The 22,967-nt window shown below is 38.3% G+C and overlaps 1 protein-coding gene across 1 annotated transcript in view; it reads left to right on the top strand.

Annotated features, from left to right (window-relative positions):
* The first annotated feature begins 2,662 nt into the window (after positions 1-2,662).
* Positions 2,663-22,967, top strand: part of cep126 (centrosomal protein 126) — a 94,287-nt gene continuing 73,982 nt past the window's right edge. The window contains exons 1-2 of the mRNA XM_028800290.2: positions 2,663-3,014; positions 12,953-13,072. Of these exons, the coding sequence (XP_028656123.1) occupies positions 2,986-3,014; positions 12,953-13,072 (149 nt within the window). The 5' untranslated portion in view covers positions 2,663-2,985. The remainder of the gene's footprint in view (positions 3,015-12,952; positions 13,073-22,967) is intronic.

The raw sequence follows: 22,967 nt of genomic DNA on the forward strand, positions 1-22,967 counted from the left end.
ACTGAACAGCCACCTCCTCCCCTTATTCATTGGTCAAGATTCACGTCTCTAATTTAAAAGCACAGTTTGTGGGAATAACGTCTTTCCTATTGATTTTCAACACATAGTTTTCAGGATGTAACTGTTACTAATAAAAGGGTTTTCAATAGTTTATCTACCTGAGTATCATATATTTGTATTAAAGTTATGTTAAAGATCAGAACTTGTCGTTGGAGATCAGGACATGTCTTGCCATACCACACATGCAGTTTCAGCTCATTTCAAAGCAAGTACTCAGAGAGAGAGGATAGAAAATGCATCTCCCTGCAAGTCAACAAAGTAATTTCCAGACTGGGAGCATTCTTCTGTTATTAAATTCCATAGAAAGTAACAGAAGAAGCCAAAGGAATTCCATGAGATGTTGAATGTTGTGTATGATGATGATGTACTTTCATAATATAAGGTGAAGTTTTGGACCAAGCTATTTAAATGGGATTTGGAGTCGATTTGAAAAGAGGCATCTTAACAAGAAATGTGAAGAAAAAGTGGAGGCTATGATTATGGAAGATCTCCATGTTAAGGTTAATGTTATAGCCCATGAACTGGGCATTTCAGCTGGCACAGTTTCCACAATCATTCATACACATTTGATGATGTCAAAGTTCAGGTGTCACCCATTGCACGGTTGCACTGGGGTCCTAAATTTGGATACTGAGGTGGTTCATCATGTAGCCGGTGCGGCAACGCATTGTATCAGTGCATGCTCTCAATCTCAACCAACCTCAGTTTGTCAATGCTGACACCAGAACAGAAAGAATGTCACCAGGAATTCAATAATGAGAACTTGGACCTTCTTAGAGAAAATCTGACTGAATTTTTCTCACAGATACTGGAGATAAATCATGGGTTCACCACTATGACCCTGAAACTACACAAGTGTCCATACAGTGGAAGCATAAGGGGTGTCCCTATCCCCAAAGAAATTTCATATGCAACAGCTAGCTGGAAAAGTCATGGCAACAGTTTTCTGGGATACTGCAGTCTTCTGCTGTTGGAATTCATGACATACAAGTCAGCCAACACTGGAGAAACCTACACTTCCACAAAGAGGCCATCAAATTACATGAGGCTATCAAACAGGAATGTTGTAGGAAACTGTCAGAAGGTGTTTTGCTGCTTCAGGACAATGCAATATCCCACAAATCCCAAAAATCGTAGGCTGCTATCAGAGAATGTAGCTCCATAGAGCTTAACCATCCACTGTACAGAACAGACCTGGACCAAGCAATTATTTTCTCTTTTTAAACCTGAAGATATTCCTACCTGGATGTTGGCTTCCTAATGATAATGACTCAAAGGAGGCAGTAATGGGTTGGCTAAAGGACCGAGATGAATCCTTCGGTTCCAAAGGGATTACATCGCAGAGGCAAAATTGAAAAAGTGTGTTGAAGTAAAGGGGATTTACATTGAAAAGTAACATGATAAAAAGAATTTTTTTTATAGTCATGTAGAAAAACTAATGAATGCCTCTCACGTTTTAACAAAAAGTACACACATCTTGCACATTTACCATATGAATGGATAATGGTCATTTGGATTATGCAACAAGAATTACATTAGAATTTGTATCCATTTTTCCATGGACTTTTTCATTTTGTTTGCTGTTGTCCAGAACTGGTCACCACAAGGTTTTGTTGAGTTTCAATCTTCAATGTGTAATTTCTTCACAAAAACATGAGATTAAACACTACAAACTACATGGGGTAATTTATTAAATATATATATATATATATATATATATATATATAAAACACCATTAAAAAGTCTGTCTACCAAAATTTAAATGACAACAGATTTTTCTTTAGCAGGTCTGTGACAATGCTGCAAACGTTCATGAATACAAAGAAAGTTTCCTTTTTAAAAATTAACAATGCCACAGGCCACCTTTAAATCAGACTGGTGTAAGTTTAATGGCTGTCCAGTAACTGTACATCTTCATGTACCGTATTTCCAGGAGCGACAGAAAACAACGAGAATAGAACAACCACTGCCTAACATACGTATCACATGCCCCGTGCACCATGGATATATAACAAGCGGTCCTTTTAAAAGTAACAGTGTCGTCTTGAGATGCCCATCTGATTTTAAAACCTGTAAACTGGTGGCACTTATTCACTCAGTACGCAGTGCGTTTGGGTTATGCACTTGTGCCCACGTTGTCCAGCGGTGGACTGGCGCCCGTCCAAAGTTAACTTCAACCTTGCCCGATTGCCCAGCGACTCTGATAATAATGAAATGATGGAGAGCGCCAGAGGTTACTATAAGGAGATAAAGTAATTGCCAGGAACCCGTTTCGAAACAATAACATAGTTAAAACAATGTCGCTTTACAAGGTAATAAAGTATATAAACACAACAGCTTTAAAAAGTGTTACGAAAAGGAATACATTTACAGTCCTGCATAAATAGGTGAAGTACCTTTGGAGCTCACCCGAGATAACCATGCTGCAGATTGCTTACGTCACTTCACAGCTCCCTCATTTGCATATCCCTGCTTTCTGCGCAGTTCCCTAATCTGATTGGCTAAACATAACCACTCGACCAATCCTCAACGAGAATTGTATAGATGCTGTTAGACACAAGAACACCTGCTCCCGATTTACTGCGCACTGTTGGATGTCCGTTGTCAAGGAAGCAGCGTCTCTGGTTGTCAAGATGGCGGAATCTTTACTGGTGAGGCTTACGTGGAGCGAAACTTTCTGTCAGTAAAACAAGTTAAGGTACAGCGGCGAAGTGGGAGAAGAGAAGGAAAGAAAAGGCCAAGCCTGTCATGGAAAGCTTAATTTAAAAGGCAGTATGTTGCTGGGAAAAGTGACGACTTTACTGTGTGATGTGACGAGGGAGCTTCTTCGGTGCGTCAGCGTTGCGATCGTCCTCCTAACATATCCTGGTGGTGAGGGGTCATTTGCAGTGAAGACTCAACAGTGGTCTTTCGTACAAACGCAGAATGCAAGTACCCAGAGCCAGTTCGTACTCGTATCCTTTCAAAATAAGTATTTTTGTGTGAAATGTTTATTTATCCTTTATCCTTTTCAGTTGTTTTACACTGTATTTATAATGCTTAAATTAAAAGGTATTTATTGGTCTGTAGCGGTAATCTTCTCAAGGATAAAACAATTTTTGACGAAGAATTTACGAAAATAAAAAGTCAGACAAACGAGAGGAAACCATTCAGGCCGTCAAGATCAAGTAGATATTTAATATTTTCTTAAACTTAAGCACCTAGCATTTGATATGTAATTCCCAATTTTGGACTGCTTAATTGACATTTGTATTCATTTGTATTTTCGATCTTTACAAAGGCACATGCATTTTACTTCGAGAATAGTAAAACCAATGTCTCAAAACAAATATTTACTTTTGAATGGCGAAATACATGTTCATGGACTTTTATTTACCTGTTACATTTTAAAGTGCAAGAAGATACAATTGTAAAAAAGTAATTCTTTTAAAAATTTCCACAATACACATCCATATATTTTTATTCTACTGATTTAATGCTAAATTTTGACGTGCAGTACTTGTTAAGCCAATGACTGTGTGTGTAAAGGTCACTGTTCAAAGCAGATTATATGGAATGATTAAGGTTTAAGTTTAGTCCATTTAAATATTTTAAAAATGTAAAAAAAAATGTTTTATTTTTGTGTTGTGTCTATTTCTAAAAGTTATCAGTCAATTCTAGGTTATGCACATTGTTCTTTATAGGACATGCTTTTAGAATTCAAATTCAAACTGGAAATGAATTAATACAGTGTATTGATAAATTGAATGTGTTAAAAAAAGACAGTCTAGCATATTTTCAATGGGAAAAGAACTGTTACAAATTACAATTAAATAAGTAAACCAAATCCCACAGTTTACTTGTGAAAATGTTACAAAACATTTAAGAATGTGACCACTTTAGATTTTGCAAACATCTGTATGCATAAAAAATCTCCTTTTATAATTAAATGATAAAAAATAGTATTCTCGATTCAAAAGTCTTGGGACTAGAAGCATAACATGTTATATATCCATTTAACGACATTTTTAAACAAACCAGGGACAGATTATTGAGAGGCAAGGACTAATACCAGTTTCTCCAGGATTCTTCCATTAAATGGTTGCCTATTATTAGTTGAATACAAAATTAGATTAAGTTGTTTGCTTACTATTAAAAAATGTTTTCTGTGGGTTTTTTTTTAGTTTAACATCAACATTTTATTTATTTGTTTTTGGTTTTGAAAGTGTCACAGGGTGGATGAATGGTTGACTTTGAAACTCTGATGTTAGCTGTTCTTCCTTTGTGAAATAATCAGATATACTGTGGTTAGCTTAACACAGCAAATTAAATTAGCTTTAAAGGGTCACTCTTTCCATATGGACAATTTTTGTTACTTTGAAAGAATAATAATAATAATAATTTACCACTGCAGATCTTTCTTTGCATGTATACTTGCTTTACTGTAGAATCTCTGTATCAGACTGTCAGTTTTTTACATTGCACAATAGTATAGGTTTATAGTGTTGTTATTGTTATATATACATAGTGCAGTAAAATTCTAATTTGCATGTGCTAATATCAGGTGCTGTCAATGAGGCACAAGCTATTAGTACACTTACAGCATTTAAAACATGTTGTGTAGTCAGACCGATAACAGTCTCTGGCTCCTGATGGCTTTGTAGAGGTGCTATAAAAGTGTACAGAGGATGCACATTTGCTTAGTAAACATACATACATTCTCGAATCCACTTAATACAGGCCAGGGCCATGGGGGGCTAGAGCCTGTCCTGATTGCAATGGGAGCAAGATAGCACACACCACTGCATAGGGCACCAGTCTATGACATCTTCCGCCCCACACTAACTCATGCTGGCTCATGGTGTAGAGGCACCAAATAGACAGACCTTTGGGCTTGTGGGAGGTAACCCACTTAGACATGGGGAGAACATGAAATGTCCATGCAGGCAATGAGTCGATGTGGAATTCAACCCCAAGGATAGTGACACTCTATCATTAAGCAATTATTCATCAGAAGTGTTTAAAGAAATGTTACAGGGGCTCCTTCATAACTATGGCAATACGCCTTTACTTTGCCTTGCCTATACTGTGACTGCTCTTTTATCTTTAACTAAGACAGGGTTTTTTTTTGTAATCTTGTGTGTATTTGATGGGAGCTGTTGTTGTTTATTCTTCACTGCTAGACAAACCTGTTACTCAATTCCTGATTCCACACTTATAAGAGTATTATAACAATTTTGACAAAAACGTGGCATTCAGACCAACATAGCCTGTCAACTCGAGATCTGATGGTCCCTAAAGTACCATTCTGAATCGCACTACTTGGTAATTTAAGTCTTAATGGGACTTTGTCTTGGAAGCAGGCTTTAAACTCAATTGGGCTCAAATATAGTGCTCCTCAAAAAAGCTGATGGTTTCAAGGAAGGAAATATTCCAGTAGTTGGTACTTTTTCTTTTTTGTATATGTATGGAATAGTGTATGATAAGATTTTTCAGTTTTAAATATGCGTCACAAAACTGAAAACAGCAGAGAAGCACATAAAATGATTTGTAGATAGTTATGTGATTTGCACTTAAAATGTGTTTAGTTATGCACATTATCTTAAAACTTTTAAATTAAGCATTGTTTAGAACTCAGCGTAGCTGATAGAAATATTATTCTTTTTCCCTTGTATTTATTGCATAAGCTTTCATTATATCTGAGAGCTTTGCGTCTTATGGTGGTACAATTTTTGTCACTACAGGAAAGCAGGTTTTAGTCCCAGCCTGGTCAGCATGTGTGTGTGTGTATGTGGTGCACATTTTCCCTGTGTATACCTTATCCTTTTTCCCCCCTAAGAACTCCTCTTTCCACCCACTTCTAAAAGTCAAGCAGGTGAGATTGATAGGTGACTATGCATTGTGTGTGTGTGTGTGTGTGTGTGTGTGTGTGTGTGTGTGTGCAAATATGTGTGCAAATGCCCCAAGATGAACAGGAACTTTGTCCAGGGTTGGTTCTCACTTTACACCAATGTTTTCCTGGTAGACTAAGTCTTCTTGCAATTCTAAACTTGAATTAACAAGGTTGAGTAAATGTGTGGTTGGATGAATGCGTTAACCTAAAAGTATAGTCTCTTTTTCTATGTGTCGATGAATTGCGTGTAGTCTATCAGAGTATGACAGAAACAAGAGCTCACTGAAGCAAATTTTGAAGCTAGGTACATTTACAACATAATCTTTACATTTTAAGTAGGCAGCTCTTATTTCAGTTGACCACTAGGTAATCCACCAATTAAAAGATGTAAATGTAATTTGAGAAGAAACATCACTTGAAACTAAATGCAAAAAGCATAGTTAACAATAGTTTAAATAGCGTATAGAATGGCAATAGGACTCTAAACCAGAAAATGAAGTTAAATTGCATCTGTATTGTGACAGACAAATAAAGCCTCTTTCAGGAGTAAATAAATGACCAGCCAAAAAGGAAATGTATGCTATAATCGTCTGGTTGAATAAATCATGGAATCAGTCAGTGATGAAAAAGGATACATTAGAAGTCAGCTCTGTTGGCACATTATTGAATGGAAAAATGGAACTTGTCCAAGCTCAAGCAAATGTATGGGGCAAAATATTTTTCCATTCCACCTTTCAATACCTTATTTAAATAATAAATATATTAATTAAAATAATATTGAAATGTAGAGCATACAGAAGTTAAAATAAATCCTTGACAGCATTAGGAAAAAATGGGTACAGAGGTAGAGAGTGCTGCTTCGTCATAGATCCAGGAAATTGGATTGAAGTTCTGTCTCAGGAACTGCTGTTGTGTAATTTTACACATTTCTCTCATGTCTGTGCGGTCCTCTTCTAGGTTTTTTGTATTTTTGATTGATTCCTTTGTTTAAGGTTACTTATGAGATCAGAGGGTGTTATAACTCTTTACAGATGTATAAATAACAGGAGCAGCACTGGCATGTTATGTGACTTACTTAGGGGCACACATTGAGGCAGGAGCAGGAACTTAACTGTCTTAGCCGCAACAGCACACTACAATTTCAAATCCCAAGAGACATGTAGATTGGATTGACTGGTGACATTAAATTGGTTCAGCATGAGTGAGCATGGGTTTGAGTGCGAGTGAGCTTTGTGAAGGCCTGAACAGGGTTGGTTCCTGCACATATTGTACCTGATTGTCTCACAACAACACACTACAATCCTAAATTGCAGTAATCAAAAATGAATGGTTGTTTACAATGCTTCTCATCTATCTATCATAATAAAACAGTCCTGGGACGAGACAAGACTTTTTAGCCTGGGACGAGACGTGACTTTTTCAGAGAGATACTTTCAAGTCCAGCAAGACGAGACTTTGTGCTGAGAAATTTAACCGCACCCGGGGCCGGAAATAAAAGACAAAGAGTAGATGACAAAGTAAAACGTCGTAAAGAATTCAAAAACGTTTGTGCAATACACATGCAGAGCAGGTTAGAGATAATGAAAGTACTAAAATTCGAAAGTCTCAAAAAAAATGATGGTAAAGATTGCATTAGCGCAAACAAACGGAAGTTATTACTCGGTGAAATAACATAACAGCAAAAAGAGATCGAATATATTGTTCAGATTTAAATTTTATGTTGGAACAGCAAAAAGAGATCAAATATATTGTTCAGATTTAAACTTTATGTCGGAGAATTGTAGATCATTTAATTCGTGTTGCCATCAGGGTAAAGTAGTGTTTCTTCACAATTGTTTGGTGAAAGTGAAATCCACATACACGAGCGGCAGAGACGCAGGCCAGGGTTGTTGGCGAGCAAAGCGAGCAGGGACCAAAGCTCACTAGTCTACAGAAATGCAAAGTCAGACATGAAAGCTAATACTAAGAATTATTAGATAAATACATAAAGAAATTAAGGCCAATTGAAGTGAGCAATATCATATATATATATGCTGATATGAAGTTGTTCTTTGTTCAGCAACGACCGTTTGCTCATACTGTAGCTGAATAAGTCAAAGGTAATGAACACAAAAGAAGCAATTTTAAGGTAAGCTTGATAAAGCATACATTTGACTTGGCAATGATGTGCCTGCTGTCTGCTGAAAGCCTACTTAAATCCTAAGATTGGTTGGGCTCAGATGAGCCTCGGGTGATGGCTGAGTAATTAACATAGCCTGGCAACAACAAACAGGAGGTGTGGAGAGAAATATGTTTAATTGTAGTTGTGCTTGTGGCATATACAGTACTCTTGTCTTTATTTAAGAAAATATTGAATAAGATACTGTGGCAATGTAACTGTTAGTTAAATAAAACGTTTTAGACTGATTTATTATCTTAACATGCATGTTTTTTTGCCAAATACATATTAACATATTAAATACATATTAACAGGTGATTCTAAATTGTTCCTGTGGATGTGTAATTGAGTGACCTAGGTGATGGACCGTTGTCTTGTAGAAAATGTTGTTAATTGCCTTGTACCTAGGGTTGCTGAGATATGTGCTTCTTTTTTTGTAATCCCTGTTATATAAACTAATAAGTGCCACATCATGATGGCCTTTGAGAGGCTAGTCCTGGGCTATATGAGTCCTCTTGTGGTAGACCCCCTGGACCCACTGCAGTTTACTTAATCAAAGATTGGAGTGGAGGGCACAATTTTCTAATTGGTACACAAGGATTATTCTCACCTGGATAATACTGGCAGCACTGTGAGGATTATGTTTTTTGATTTCTCAGATGTCTTCAGTACCATTCAACTATCCCTGTTAAGGGCAGCTTAGAGTTATGCAGGTGGATGCGCCTATAGTGTCCTGGATAATGGGATATCTGTCTGGTAGAGTGCAGTTTGTGAGTATCTCTGATAGAAATAAGAGCAGTGCAGGAGCACCACAAAAAACAGTCATGTCTCCTTTTCTCTTTACTCTCAATTCCCCAGACAATAAATATAACACCAGGGCATGTCACTTACTGAAATTATTAGATGATTTTATACATATGGGGTGTGTCGATAATGGGAATGAGACAAAGTATAGGAGTCTGGGGGAGAACTTTGTTACTTGGTACAGAAAGAATCATCTGCAATTTCAGCCAAACCAAGGAATTGCTTATTGACTTTCACCACTCCAAAGAGCCTCTATGTCCAATCACTATTCAGGGAGTGGATGTTGAGTTGGTGCACTCCTACAAGTACTTGGGGGTCCACATCAGTGACAGGTTGGACGGGTATTGTAACACAGAGGAACTATATATAAGAAAAGGCAGAGCAGGTTCTTTTTTAGGAATGTGGATAATAATATCCTTTACATGTACTTCAACTTTGTGATGTCAAGTGTGATATTCTATGCTGTGATTTGTTGGGCCAGTAACATCACTACAAGAGAAGCCCACTGAATCAACAAACTAATTAAAAGGTCAGGCTCAGTAATGGGTATCACTATCATATGGAGGTAGCAGGGAATGAGAGAATTCACACAAAACTGAGTGCCGTTATGAGCAATGTTGCACCATCCTCCCTTTGACACACTAACACTGAGTACTTTCAGGCAACAAATTCTCCAGTAGAAGTGTGTTAAGAAACACTACTGGGACACCTTTATACCAACAGATATGCAGCTAAATAATGCCTCATTGCGACAGTGATGGCCAAGTCAGAAGTTTTTCCTTTCTTTTTCATTTTGTTTTGTGTTAGGTATTCTGGTATGTGCTCAAACCATAGTTTGTGTGCATTTGTGTGTATGTATGTGTGTGTGTGTATATATACAGTGCATCCGGAAAGTATTCACAGTGCATCCCTTTTTCCACATTTTGTTATGTTACAGCCTTATTCCAAAATGGATTAAATTCATTTTTTCCCCTCAGAATTCAGAACACAATACCCCATAATGACAACGTGAAAAAAGTTTACTTGAGGTTTTTGCAAATTTATTAAAAATAAAAAACTGAGAAATCACATGTAGCCTTTGCTAAATACTTTGTTGATGCACCTTTGGCAGCAATTACAGCCTCAAATCTTTTTGAATATGATGCCACAAGCTTGGCACACCTATCCTTGGCCAGTTTCGCCCATTCCTCTTTGCAGCACCTCTCAAGCTCCATCAGGTTGGATGGGAAGCGTCGGTGCACAGCCATTTTAAGATCTCTCCAGAGATGTTCAGTTGGATTCAAGTCTAGGCTCTGGCTGGGCCACTCAAGGACATTCACAGAGTTGTCCTGAAGCCACTCCTTTGATATCTTGGCCGTGTGCTTAGGGTCGTTGTCCTGCTGAAAGATGAACCGTCGCCCCAGTGTGAGGTCAAGAGCATTCTGGAGCAGGTTTTCATCCAGGATGTCTCTGTACATTGCTGCAGTCATCTTTCCCTTTATCCTGACTAGTGACGCCTGGCATTCACACCAAAGAGTTCAATCTTTGTCTAATGAGACCAGAGAATTTTCTTTCTCATGGTCTGAGAGTCCTTCGGGTGCCTTTTGGCAAACTCCAGGCAGGCTACCATGTGCCTTTTACTAAGGAGTGGCTTCTGTCTGGCCACTCTACCATACAGGCCTGATTGGTGGATTGCTGCAGAGATGGTTGTCCTTCTGGAAGGTTCTCCTCTCTCCACATAGGACCTCTGGAGCTCTGACAGAGTGACCATCGGGTTCTTGGTCATCTCCCTGACTAAGGCCCTTCTCCCCCGATCGCTCAGTTTAGATGGCCGGCCAGCTCTACGAAGAGTCCTGGTGGTTTCGAACTTCTTCCACTTACGGATGATGGAGGCCACTGTGCTCATTGGGACCTTCAAAGCAGCAGAAATTTTTCTGTAACCTTCCCCAGATTTGTGCCTTGAGACAATCCTGTCTCGGAGGTCTACAGACAATTCCTTTGACTTCATGCTTGGTTTGTGCTCTGACATGAACTGTCACCTGTGGGACCTTTATATAGACAGGTGTGTGCCTTTCCAAATCATGTCAAATCAACTGAATTTACCACAGGTGGACTCCAATTAAGCTGCAGAAACATCTCAAGGATGATCAGGGGAAACAGGTTGCACCTGAGCTCAATTTTGAGCTTCATGGCAAAGGCTGTGAATACTTATGTACATGTGTTTTCTCAATTTTTTTATTTTTAATAAATTTGCAAAAATCTCAAGTAAACTTTTTTCACGTTGTCATTATGGGGTGTTGTGTGTAGAATTCTGAGGAAAAAAATGAGTTTAATCCATTTTGGAATAAGGCTGTAACATAACAAAATGTGGAAAAAGTGATGCGCTGTGAATACTTTTCGGATGCACTCTATCTATCTATCTATCTATCTATCTATCTATCTATCTATCTATCTATCTATCTATCTATCTATCTATCTATCTATCTATCTGCTCGCTTCATTCACCAAACACCGGGTTTGGTGAACCGGATATATAGGGTGGTCCAGATTTAACTATGCAACTTTTAATGCAATGCAATACAATAACTGCATAGTTACATCTGGACCACCCTGTACAGTTTAAAGAGATTATTTACATTTCAATCATTTTCATTCATTTTTTATTTCTTGATGTTTGCCAGTAATAAAGCTGTAATGAATGAGTTATTCCCCCTCCACAGGGGGAGCATTTTAAGCCAGCTGCCTCTGGTGCCGTGCTGTGTGATCTGCATGTCGCGCTGTGCGTTGATCATTTAAGAGCCTGTACAGCCGCTGTCCTTTGTGCTGTGTGATCTGCATGTCATGCTGTGTGATGATCATTTAAAAGCCCTTACAGAAGCCGTCCTTTAGGCCAGCTGCCTCTTGTGCTGTGCTGCGTGATCTGCATGTCATGCTGCGCGTCGATCATTTAAAAGCCCGTACAGCAAATGTCCTTTGTGCTGCGTGATATGCATGTTTCGCTGCGCGTCGATCATTTAAAAGCCCGTACAGCAGCTGACCTTTGTGCTGTGTGATCTGCATATTGTGCTGCACGTCGATCATTTAAAAGCCCGTACAGCAGCTGTCCTTTTGTCTCACTTCCTTGTCTTGCGGGACGTTAAAGTGTCTCCAAGAAATTGTTTGTAAGTAGGGTGTGACGTGAAAAAGTCACCATCTCCCAGGTCTTGCTTCCTAAGGTTGTAATGTCTAGTCTCTCGTGACGTCAAAGTGTCTTTCTGAGATGATCACGTCTCTGTGACGTCAAAGTGTCTCTCCGAGATGATCAAATCACGACCCAAAATTTTTTTATATAATAGATTATATATATATATATATATATATATATATATATATATATATATATACAGTATACCTGTATATTAATTTATGTATCTGTTGGAATATTAATTTAATGAGCTACTGTAAAAAGCCGAATGGGTCAAATACAGATCTATCTATCTATCCCAGAAACAGGAATATTATGCTCATATTCTCAAAAATCTATTGATTGATTCAGTCTTACCTCATGTGATTTTACTTACACTTTAATGCATAATTAATTTGGCTATACAATCAATGTGGTAGTTGTGTCATCATGAGACATGTTGCTAGGCAAAATAGATGAGTACTCCTTTACATGTAATATGCAATTTATAGTTATCGCCAAAGAGAACTTTCATTTTCATGTTTTACACAAATTAAAAATATGCAGCAAATCTTGAAAAATCTTAATTGAATTTATTTCTGTATAGGGTTTGAGAACATTCACATTTTAAAGTAGACCTGTGTGTGTTGAGGTATTGAACAACAAATAGATCACACTGCATTCTAAACACCTAGGAGTAATATGAGCCAAATTTGAACCTGTAATGCAAAGCACAGTAACAGACTCTGGGACAGTTTAGAACTGCTCATCAACCATCTGTAGCAGCAGTGTTTAGAGACTTAGAAGAACTTTGAGGGAGCTTTACAGCTGATCTGTGCAGGGCCAAAAAGAGTCACCAACAGAAGCAGCTAACCATTTTCATTCTTATGCCTTCCTTAATTCAAAGTGATATCAGAAATCTGAAGACACAATTTGAAAAGGAGTTAGAAGATGAGCGCCAATCACTGCTTGAAGACCAAAAGGCAAGCCGGGCCAAGGTTCGAAACTTCTCTCAAGAAACCAACCGTCGCAGGAGGTAAGCAAGGGTCTTACACCTTCAGTTTTTTGATGAAAATTAAATGTACTTGGGCTAAAAACCTTTGCAACTTAAATATTTGAAGATGTACATATATTGTTTTCAATTTCTTACTAATATAATAAAATGTCATGAGTTTGAAAACTGATATACGTTATTCACAACTGATAAGCTGCCAAGATATGCCAATTCAAAACTTATAGCAGTAATTAAGGTGAAGGAGTGAAGAATTTAAAAATGTTGTTATCTTTACCCTGGTTTATTAGTCCGTCTATTGTCTGCTTCAGTATTTTATCAGTTCAGGATAAAAATAAACTAATAAATTGTAGAAGACTGAAGCTAAGAATAAAATAATAAGGCTAACTTCAATACACAATGATTGGTCTATCCTTGTGTATTCATCCTATAATAACACTGGATTCTCACCGCCACTTTTAAGAGGCACAATGCAGCACTTAAACATAAAACACTAAACAAACACATAGACTTGCTTGGTAGTTTTTTGTTTGTAAATTGTATCAGCCTTTAGGTAATTATCCACAGATTTATGTCTGCAGGCTGTCAGATTAAATTCAGTGTTAAGAATAAGGCTTGGTTTCTTTTTGAAGTCTATGTCATTTAGTATTTGTTTTAAAATTATTAGAACTTTTTTAAATGAAAGCAATCTTTACACAATCTTTGCACCATAAAGGTATAACCATAATTTCAAATTTAAATGACTGTCAACTGAACAGCACAGCATTTAATTGTTAAAGTGTAATAAGTGAATGAACCAACACTGAAAGGCAGCTTTAATACATACATCTGTCTGCTAGGGACTGGGTCCCACCTATACCCACCTGTTAGTCTTGAGTTTGTCTGCTCTTGGAATCAACATGGTCAAGAACGCAGCACAGGGATTTGGGCCCATGTTAACAGCTATTTGGCTATGCTCACACTACACGTAAGAGCCTGACAGCGCTCCATATCCATTTTTTGTTAACTGTTCAAAATCAAAGATTAGTGTATGCAGATATCTGTTATAAATATGCCTTACATGTTTAAAATGAATAAAAGCAAATTTGTCAGATATGAAGCCTAAGAGATCACCACGAACACAAAAGCATGCATGGTTCTGTGCTGCTTAGGATTGTTTTGAGCGCAGGACATCTGTAAATTGATCAAAAAGGAGAGATAAAAGTAAAAAATCATGCCTGTTGCCTTGAGTTTATTTAACATTGCTGGACTGCAGGATTTGGGTTAGAGTTAATGGTTAGTGTGTGGGTAATATATGCAGGGTTTTTTTGCAAAACAGTGGTTTGATCATGTCAAAATGTCAAGTGGGACATTTCATTACTTGTCAATGGCTGTCCAATCTTGGAGAATCTTGGAGAAAAATGTACATATGAAATGCAGAATATTAATCAGAGAACACATAGCAATTGGGATGTACAGTAATCCCTCGCTATATCGCGCTTCGCCTTTCGCAGCTTCACTCCATCGCGGATTTTATATGTAAGCATATTTAAATATATATCGCGGATTTTTTGCTGGTTCGCGGATTTCTGCGGACAATGGGTCTTTTAATTTCTGGTACATGCTTCCTCAGTTGGTTTGCCCAGTTGATTTCATACAAGGGACGTTATTGGCAGATGGCTGAGAAGCTACCCAACTTACTTTTCTCTCTCTCTTGCGCTGACTTTCTCTGATCCTGACGTAGGGGGATTGAGCAGGGGGGCTGTTTGCACACCTAGACGATAAGGACGCTCATCTAAAAATGCTGAAAGATTATCTTCACGTTGCTACCTTCTGTGCAGCTGCTTCCTGAAGCGATATGCTGCACGGTGCTTCGCATACTTAAAAGCTCGAAGGGCACGTATTGATTTTTGATTGAAAAATCAACTCTGTCGCTATCTCTCTCTCTCTCTCTCTTTCTCTGCTCCTGACGGAGGGGGTGTGAGCTGCCGCCTTCAACAGCTTTGTGCCGTGGTGCTTCGCATACTTAAAAGCCAAACAGCCCTATTGATTTGTTTGCTTTTCTCTATCTCTCTGACATGATCTGCTCCTGACGCGCGCTCCTTTGAAGAGGAAGATATGTTTGCATTCTTTTAATTGTGAGACGGAACTGTCATCTCTGTCTTGTCATGGAGCACAGTTTAAACTTTTGAAAAAGAGACAAATGTTTGTTTGCAGTGTTTGAATAACGTTCCTGTCTCTCTACAACCTCCTGTGCTTCTGCGCAAATCTGTGACCCAAGCATGACAATATAAAAATAACCATATAAACGTATGGTTTCTACTTCGCGGATTTTCTTATTTCGCGGGTGGCTCTGGAACGCAACCCCCGCGATGGAGGAGGGATTACTGTATTGAGCTATAGAAATTGGACAAATGAGAGGAGACTGTTCAGTCCATCAAGCTTATTTAATTAGCTAACAGCTAACTTGTCTCAGTATCTTATCCAGATATTCTTAAAGGTCTGTGCTTCAGCTATATGACTTGGAAGTTTCTTTCAGATTCCCACATGAAGAAGATTCAGTATGTCAAGCCAGGCATTTGTCAACATCTGCCAAAAAGGCTCTTCCAGACAAATCCGATTCACTCTTTTATTCACGCACATTAAAGTCACATAGGTCTGTGCCAGATTTAGTATCACATATGACTGTGGCCTATGTCTGTTCTGAAAAGGTCTGATTCCAGATGTTGTTTGGTATTCATTCTTCTCTAAAAAGTTTGGATCTGTGTCATGCATGAGTGAAAAATTGGAACTGAGGTGTGCTGTGAACATAGTCTTTATCTCATAGTCCAAAAAAAAAAACTACTGTAGTAGTGGATCTCAAATTTTATGTAATCCAACAGATAATAGATTGCATTGACATACTGTATTATGATTGGTGTGGCCATTGCTTTAAACTGGATTTCCCATGATATTCCTGGTATCTTTCCAGGACTTTCTTAATATTAATCTATGGAAAATGTTTTTTTTGTAAACAGGTGTATTTGAATAGTGAAGATTTTTAGATTTCCTGATTTCCTGACATAGGAATTTTGCTCTAATCTTCTAAGGGACCAACGAAAATACATCTCATACTGTTTTTCCACTAGTATCTGCCTGGATTATTGAATCTTGATAGGAATGATTCAAGATCCATCCTGCTTATACCCTAGTTCTCCCATCAGTGTAGGCTAGCAGAAACAGAGCAAGGTTTTCTGGTGTCCAGTATTTGAGTGTTTTTGTTCCACTCCAACCATATCTTGTTGTGTTAGTCTGAAATTCTGTCTGCCATACCAATTTCAAGATGTAACAAGTTTTGTATCCTGGCAGATTTATTTGAGAACGACTACAACACCCATCAGATAGTCAACTGACTACAACTCATCTGCTTCTCACCGCAGGTCCTATCAGCCTCTGTCACCAGTCAAAGTGATCCTCTCTTGATACACTAGTCAGGGTTTCTTGCATGACTACTCCAGCAGGACCATTTTTCCTAATTCACCCATGTAACTCAGTATGCCGCATTCAAAACTACTCACATTCTTTCTTCTCATAATTAAAGACACAGACATATGATCCATGGTACCAGCTTTAAATAATAGCATCTACACACATAATAATATCTTAAATAAAAAAGCAATTAGTGACATGGAAATAGCAGGTTTGCTTAATACTGTGCCCATTTAATGTGCCACAGTATTAAGTGTTATTTTTATTTACAAGAGATCTGCAAAGTGATTGTTGCAATCTTCATGCAACACATTTTTTCAATTAAAGAGTGCTTGCTTTTAGATTGAACATCTCTACCTGTTGAGGATGGAGTCCAACAACTGCCTTAACTGTCCACAAAACCAGTTAATATTACTCTGATTTTCTTTAGCTTGTGCGACATTCAGTCAGGGAAAATAAGCAAAGAAAGCTGTCAGCCCTCCGCCTTCTGCTACAGGAAAGTCCGCGTTGTTCATATAGCAAATGTAATAGTGTGCTTGGGGATTAATTAACTGAAAAGTAAAACTTGTTTTATTGATGTTTTTCTTAAGAGTTCAGGATTTAAATTTTTCAGTCAATCCTCTCATAAATATGTATTAGAAAATTATTCATAAGTGAAGTTTGAATTACTTTTCTAACTGTGATATATAATTTGTGCCACTTAATAACTCCAAAGTCCTGCATTCAGAGTTAGAATGCTCGTACCAGTCTACTTTCACTTTCTTTGTGTATTTGTTTCCTTCAGAGATGTTCATGTTAGGTTAACTGATGACTCTACATGAGACACATGTGAGGGATCTCAGTTAGGTGTGTATAGTGCTTTGCAATGGACTGAATAGGACAGCTAGTTTCTGTCTTACACCTCCTGCAGCCAAGAAATGGATTAAGTGAGTTTGATAATAAATGGATGGATAGATAAATGAATGTAATAAAGCCTTAATTTTGTTGGATCCCTCAATGTCAATAATAATAAGCATGCCATGCATAAGTAATATGTTTAAATACGGTGTGAATTTCCCCTTGGGATTAATAAAGTATCTATAGTGCATCCGGAAAGTATTCTCAGCGCATCACTTTTTCCACATTTTGTTATGTTACAGCCTTATTCCAAAATGGATTAAATTCATTTTTTTCCTCAGAATTCTACACACAACACCCCATAATGACAACGTGAAAAAAGTTTACTTGAGGTTTTTGCAAATTTATTAAAAAGAAAAAAACTGAGAAATCACATGTAGCCTTTGCGCAATACTTTGTCGATGCACCTTTGGCAGCAATTACAGCTTCAGGTCTTTTTGAATATGATGCCACAAGCTTGGCACACCTGTCCTTGGCCAGTTTCGCCCATTCCTCTTTGCAGCACCTCTCAAGCTCCATCAGGTTGGATGGGAAGCGTCGGTGCACAGCCATTTTAAGATCTCTCCAGAGAAGTTCAATCGGATTCAAGTCTGGGCTCTGGCTGGGCCACTCAAGGACATTCACAGAGTTGTCCTGAAGCCACTCCTTTGATATCTTGGCTGTGTGCTTAGGGTCGTTGTCCTTCTGAAAGTTGCACCAGTCTGAGGTCAAGAGTGCTCTAGAGCAGGTTTTCATCCAGGATGTCTTTGTACATTGCTGCAGTCATCTTTCCCTTTATCCTGACTAGTCTCCCAGTCCCTGCCGCTGAAAAACATCCCCACAGCATGATGCTGCCACCACCATTCTTCACTGTAGGGATGGTATTGGCCTGGTGATGAGCGGTGCCTGGTTTTCTCCAAACGTGATGCCTGGCATTCACACCAAAGAGTTCAATCTTTGTCTCATCAGACCAGAGAATTTTCTTTCTCATAGTCTGAGAGTCCTTCAGGTGCCTTTTGGCAAACTCCAGGCAGGCTGCCATGTGCCTTTTACTAAGGAGTGGCTTCCGTCTGGCCACTCTACCATACAGGCCTGATTGGTGGATGACCATCGGGTTCTTGGTCATCTCCCTGACTAAGGCCCCTCTCCCCCGATCGCTCAGTTTAGATGGCCGGCCAGCTCTAGGAAGAGTCCTGGTAGTTTCGAACTTCTTCCACTTACGGATGATGGAGGCCACTGTGCTCACTGGGGCCTTCAAAGCAGCAGAAATTTTTCTGCAACCTTCCCCAGATTTGTGCCTTGAGACAATCCTGTCTCGGAGGTCTACAGACAATTCCTTTGACTTCATGCTTGGTTTGTGCTCTGACATGAACTGTCAACTGTGGGACCTTATATAGACAGGTGTGTGCCTTTCCAAATCATGTCCAATCAAATGAATTTACCACAGGTGGACTCCAATTAAGCCGCAGAAACATCCCAAGGATGATCAGGGGAAACAGGATGCACCAGAGCTCAATTTTGAGCTTCATGGCAAAGGCTGTGAATACTTATGTACATGTGCTTTCTCAATTTTTTTATTTTTAATAAATTTGCAAAAATCTCAAGTAAACTTTTTTCACGTTGTCATTATGGGGTGTTGTGTTTAGAATTCTGAGGAAAAAAATGAATTTAATCCATTTTGGAATAAGGCTGTAACAACAAAATGTGGAAAAAGTGATGCGCTGTGAATACTTTTCGGATGCACTCTATCTATCTATCTATCTATCTATCTATCTATCTATCTATCTATCTATCTATCTATCTATCTATCTATCTATCTATCTATCTATCTATCTATCATTCTTATTACATTCACAATAACCGTAACCATCTTTAGAATGGTTGCTGTTTTGTTTTTGTTCTAACATGGACAAGATCAGTGGTTTATTTTACATGAAGGTTTCATTTTTCTTCCATTATCACCTCCTCAATAGAGTATTTTGTTATATTATTTCTTTATTAATTGCTATATGTGTAATCCATCATTGGTGTACTTCCTGAAAGCATATTTAATGTATATCTGTTATACAGTTTACTTTGCTAAAGGCTGTTTGTTTAATCTTATATAATTTACCAGAGCGTTCTATATTACTTTCTGATCTGCTCACAGAAATTCTCAAACCAGAGTTCTTTGTCTTGGGCTACAATTAATACACTTTATCTTTCAGTCTAGAGTGCTCTTGGAAAGCTTTCTTTGCCTACTGTTTTCCAAAACTTGCCAATGCTTTTGAGTGTTGAGTGATAGACTCTTTCTTTGTTTAGAGCTGAGTAGTGCCGAGAGGGCAGACAAAAAACACAGGCAGCTAGTAGTTGGAATGTGCTTCCTCACTTTCTTCTTGCAGCTTAAATGGTGTGCATAGTAGGTGGTCATCCATACTAGTAAACACTGTTTGTGCAAAGTGAAAATGTGCAACATTCTAAACCTACAGGGACATTTCTGAACTAAATGGTAACATTTTATAGCAAGTACTAGTAATTGATTTTTCAGGATGAAACATATGTAGTAGTTAATTTTGTGCATAATTGACATGATTTTTTAAATTCAACCACTTTCATTCAACCACTTCCACTACTGGAAGCCTAATATAATGCTTTTTTTGGGAAGACAAACTTTTTGGAGACTAGACCATTGGTATTTTATTCCATTGGATTACTAATGTGAAATTACAGCAGATGTTTAAGTTTGTTTAGTACAGTTATTTTATGTTCTGTGTTCCACTTTACTGCCGTTTCTTTTGGGTCTTTCACTGTCTTCATGTGGTTGAAATTTTGTGGCATATGCGTTCATTAGGTGATATACGTCATCAGAATTTTACAAGGTATTGGAGTTACTAAAGACATTGTAGGAGTAAATGAGCAAGGATATTGCAAAGGATCAGGAAGAAAGATGGTGGGAGGTGAAGTTAAATGATTGATGTATTGCTACAAGTGCTTCCATATCATATGAGAGCACATTTGTCCTTTCCTCGGAGTGTGTGAAAATGGGTACCTGTGTGTTATATGGGATTGACAACTTAGCTGCAAATTTAATATAATGCTAGATGCTGCTTTCATGCATCAAGTCCAGGACATTACCTAGACTTATCAAGAATTATTTCTTCAATCTTATAAGAGTTGCCTTTTACGATATCAGGTCATATCTTCCCACAAATAACAGCCCTACATTGGGTAAGTGACAAACTGAGCAACATATCATGTCCTACGAGTTTTCAGAATGCTCTTAACAGAAGTCCTGTGTCTCATTAAAGCAAGTGCATTAAAAACATTTTGTTTTGGTTGTATACTATGGCCCGGGCGGCACGGTGGTGCAGTGGTAGCGCTGCTGCCTCGCAGTTAGGAGACCCGGGTTCGCTTCCCGGGTCCACCCTGCATGGAGTTTGCATGTTCTCCCCGTGTCTGCGTGGGTTTCCTCCGGGCGCTCCGGTTTCCTCCCACAGTCCAAAGACATGCAGGTTAGGTGCATTGGCAATCCTAAATTGGCCCTAGTGCGTGCTTGGTGTGTGGGTGTGTTTGTGTGTGTCCTGCGGTGGGTTGGCACCCTGCCCAGGATTGGTTCCCTGCCTTGTGCCCTGTGTTGGCTGGGATTGGCTCCAGCAGACCCCCGTGACCCTGTGTTCGGATTCAGTGGGTTGGAAAATGGATGGATGTATACTATGGCATCTTTTAGTGTCCTTGAAAGTTTAACAGTTTCCTCCTTTATTTTGAACTGACAACAGTGCACAACAGACAAGTAAACTTCGAGGACAAATATTGTTGGTATTTTAGAGAATTAACAAATCATTGACAGTTTTGGGACAAGCAAAGTTGGTAAAAGAGTGACATGCTTTGGGCACTTGCATGTGAATTTTTTGAACAAACAAAGAGGGAAAGAGGGGAGCATACTGTATATACTAGGGGTGTTGTAGACCAAACATATTGAAACACCATACAAAATATGAAATTTCTAAGAACACATGGCTATGCACTGCATTTTCTTTTAACTCTGTGAGAGCTAGGAACTGCAAGTAAAGTTTCATCAAGAAATGTTTTTACCTGTGATTATACCAGCTTTTCTGGCTAGAGTGCTTTGTACTCCATCAAGGAACTTTTGTAAAACAACATTTGTTGAGTTACACACTTTTCCTTTAAAAAAAGAGATTTAATCTATAATCCTATGGTATTTATACTGTTAACTTGGATCCACAGACACTCGCCTTGACCTTAAAGTACACAGCAACCACTAGTACATAGCAACTACCCTAATGACACCTGCTAACCAAACAGATAATCTGTGACCAAGTGAAAATCAATTGAGATGCATTATGAAAACAAGTTCTTCACATTCCTGCTGACAAAAGAAGGAATATGTCTTGTGAAGAACTAATATTTTGTGTAGCAGGTTGTGAAATGTCACAACTGTGAAATTGTGAAATTCATATAAACTTCCACATACTTAATCAGGCAGTAACCAGCTGTCAAGAAAGGAACCCACCCTGAATGGGTGGCAGTTTAGTAAATAACATATTGAAAACTGCCAAACCGGTATTCACAATATGTTATTTTAGAGACTTGAAAGTTAGTTTATCATATTCCTAAATTATAAATATTGATCCGAGCCATAGGCATAGCTGGGTGGAGGGAAGGGATTTTCGGATCTGTCTGATCATATACAGAATTATGATTTGTATACTTTCTCATCCTCCTGAAATTAATTCCTGGCTATGATCAATACACACTTCAAAATGAAACTTAAGTTGAAATAAGCAAATTTCAGTCAATTGTTTTGAAGAAGACACAAGGTGAGAATTTCTAGCCATTTGTACTCACCCACATATGGGTGTCAGCAACCACTATTTTGTTTGATAATGTATAATTTATTTGCCTGCTTCATAGAGTTCACACCTGAATAATACATTTAGATTATGTAGTAAACTTTTATGGCATTTTAGTTACAGTACCTTGACATTAAAATATTGAAAAGAATTAGGTGGATTGGTGATTCTAAATTGGCCCTAGTGTGTGCTTGGTGTGTGGGTGTGTTTGTGTGTGTCCTGCGGTGGGTTGGCACCCTGCCCAGGATTGGTTCCCTGCCTTGTGCCCTGTGTTGGCTGGGATTGGCTCCAGCAGACCCCCGTGACCCTGTGTTCGGATTCAGCGGGTTGGAAAATGGATGGATGGATACTACACCATTCTACTAGTATGCATTTTAAAGTTACTGTTTTATTGTTCTTAGTCAATGCATATAGCTCCTTTTTATACGTCATATATTTTTTGTTGCTGCCATTTATTTTATAAAGCACAGTCTGTGACCCACTTTCAGTTTTGATGTGAATATAATAAACAAAAGTGCGAGTGCGTCTTTGAAGCTAATTAAATACAAGAATGTGAAATTTTTATCAATTCAATCTTTAGAGGGCTTCCCTAATTTCTGGTGTAAATACATGGATTTCAGTAGTGGGTTTTATTAATTGATGTGAACTATGAGAACTTTGTCTGCACAAGATAAGCTCATGTTTCCTTTGCTCTTAAAAGACAAGGTACCAACATACTCCAGGCTGGTCATTGTTGTATGATTAGC

Source organism: Erpetoichthys calabaricus, chromosome 4 (genome assembly GCF_900747795.2).
Source record: "Erpetoichthys calabaricus chromosome 4, fErpCal1.3, whole genome shotgun sequence".
NCBI classification, from domain to species: Eukaryota; Metazoa; Chordata; class Cladistia; order Polypteriformes; family Polypteridae; genus Erpetoichthys; species Erpetoichthys calabaricus.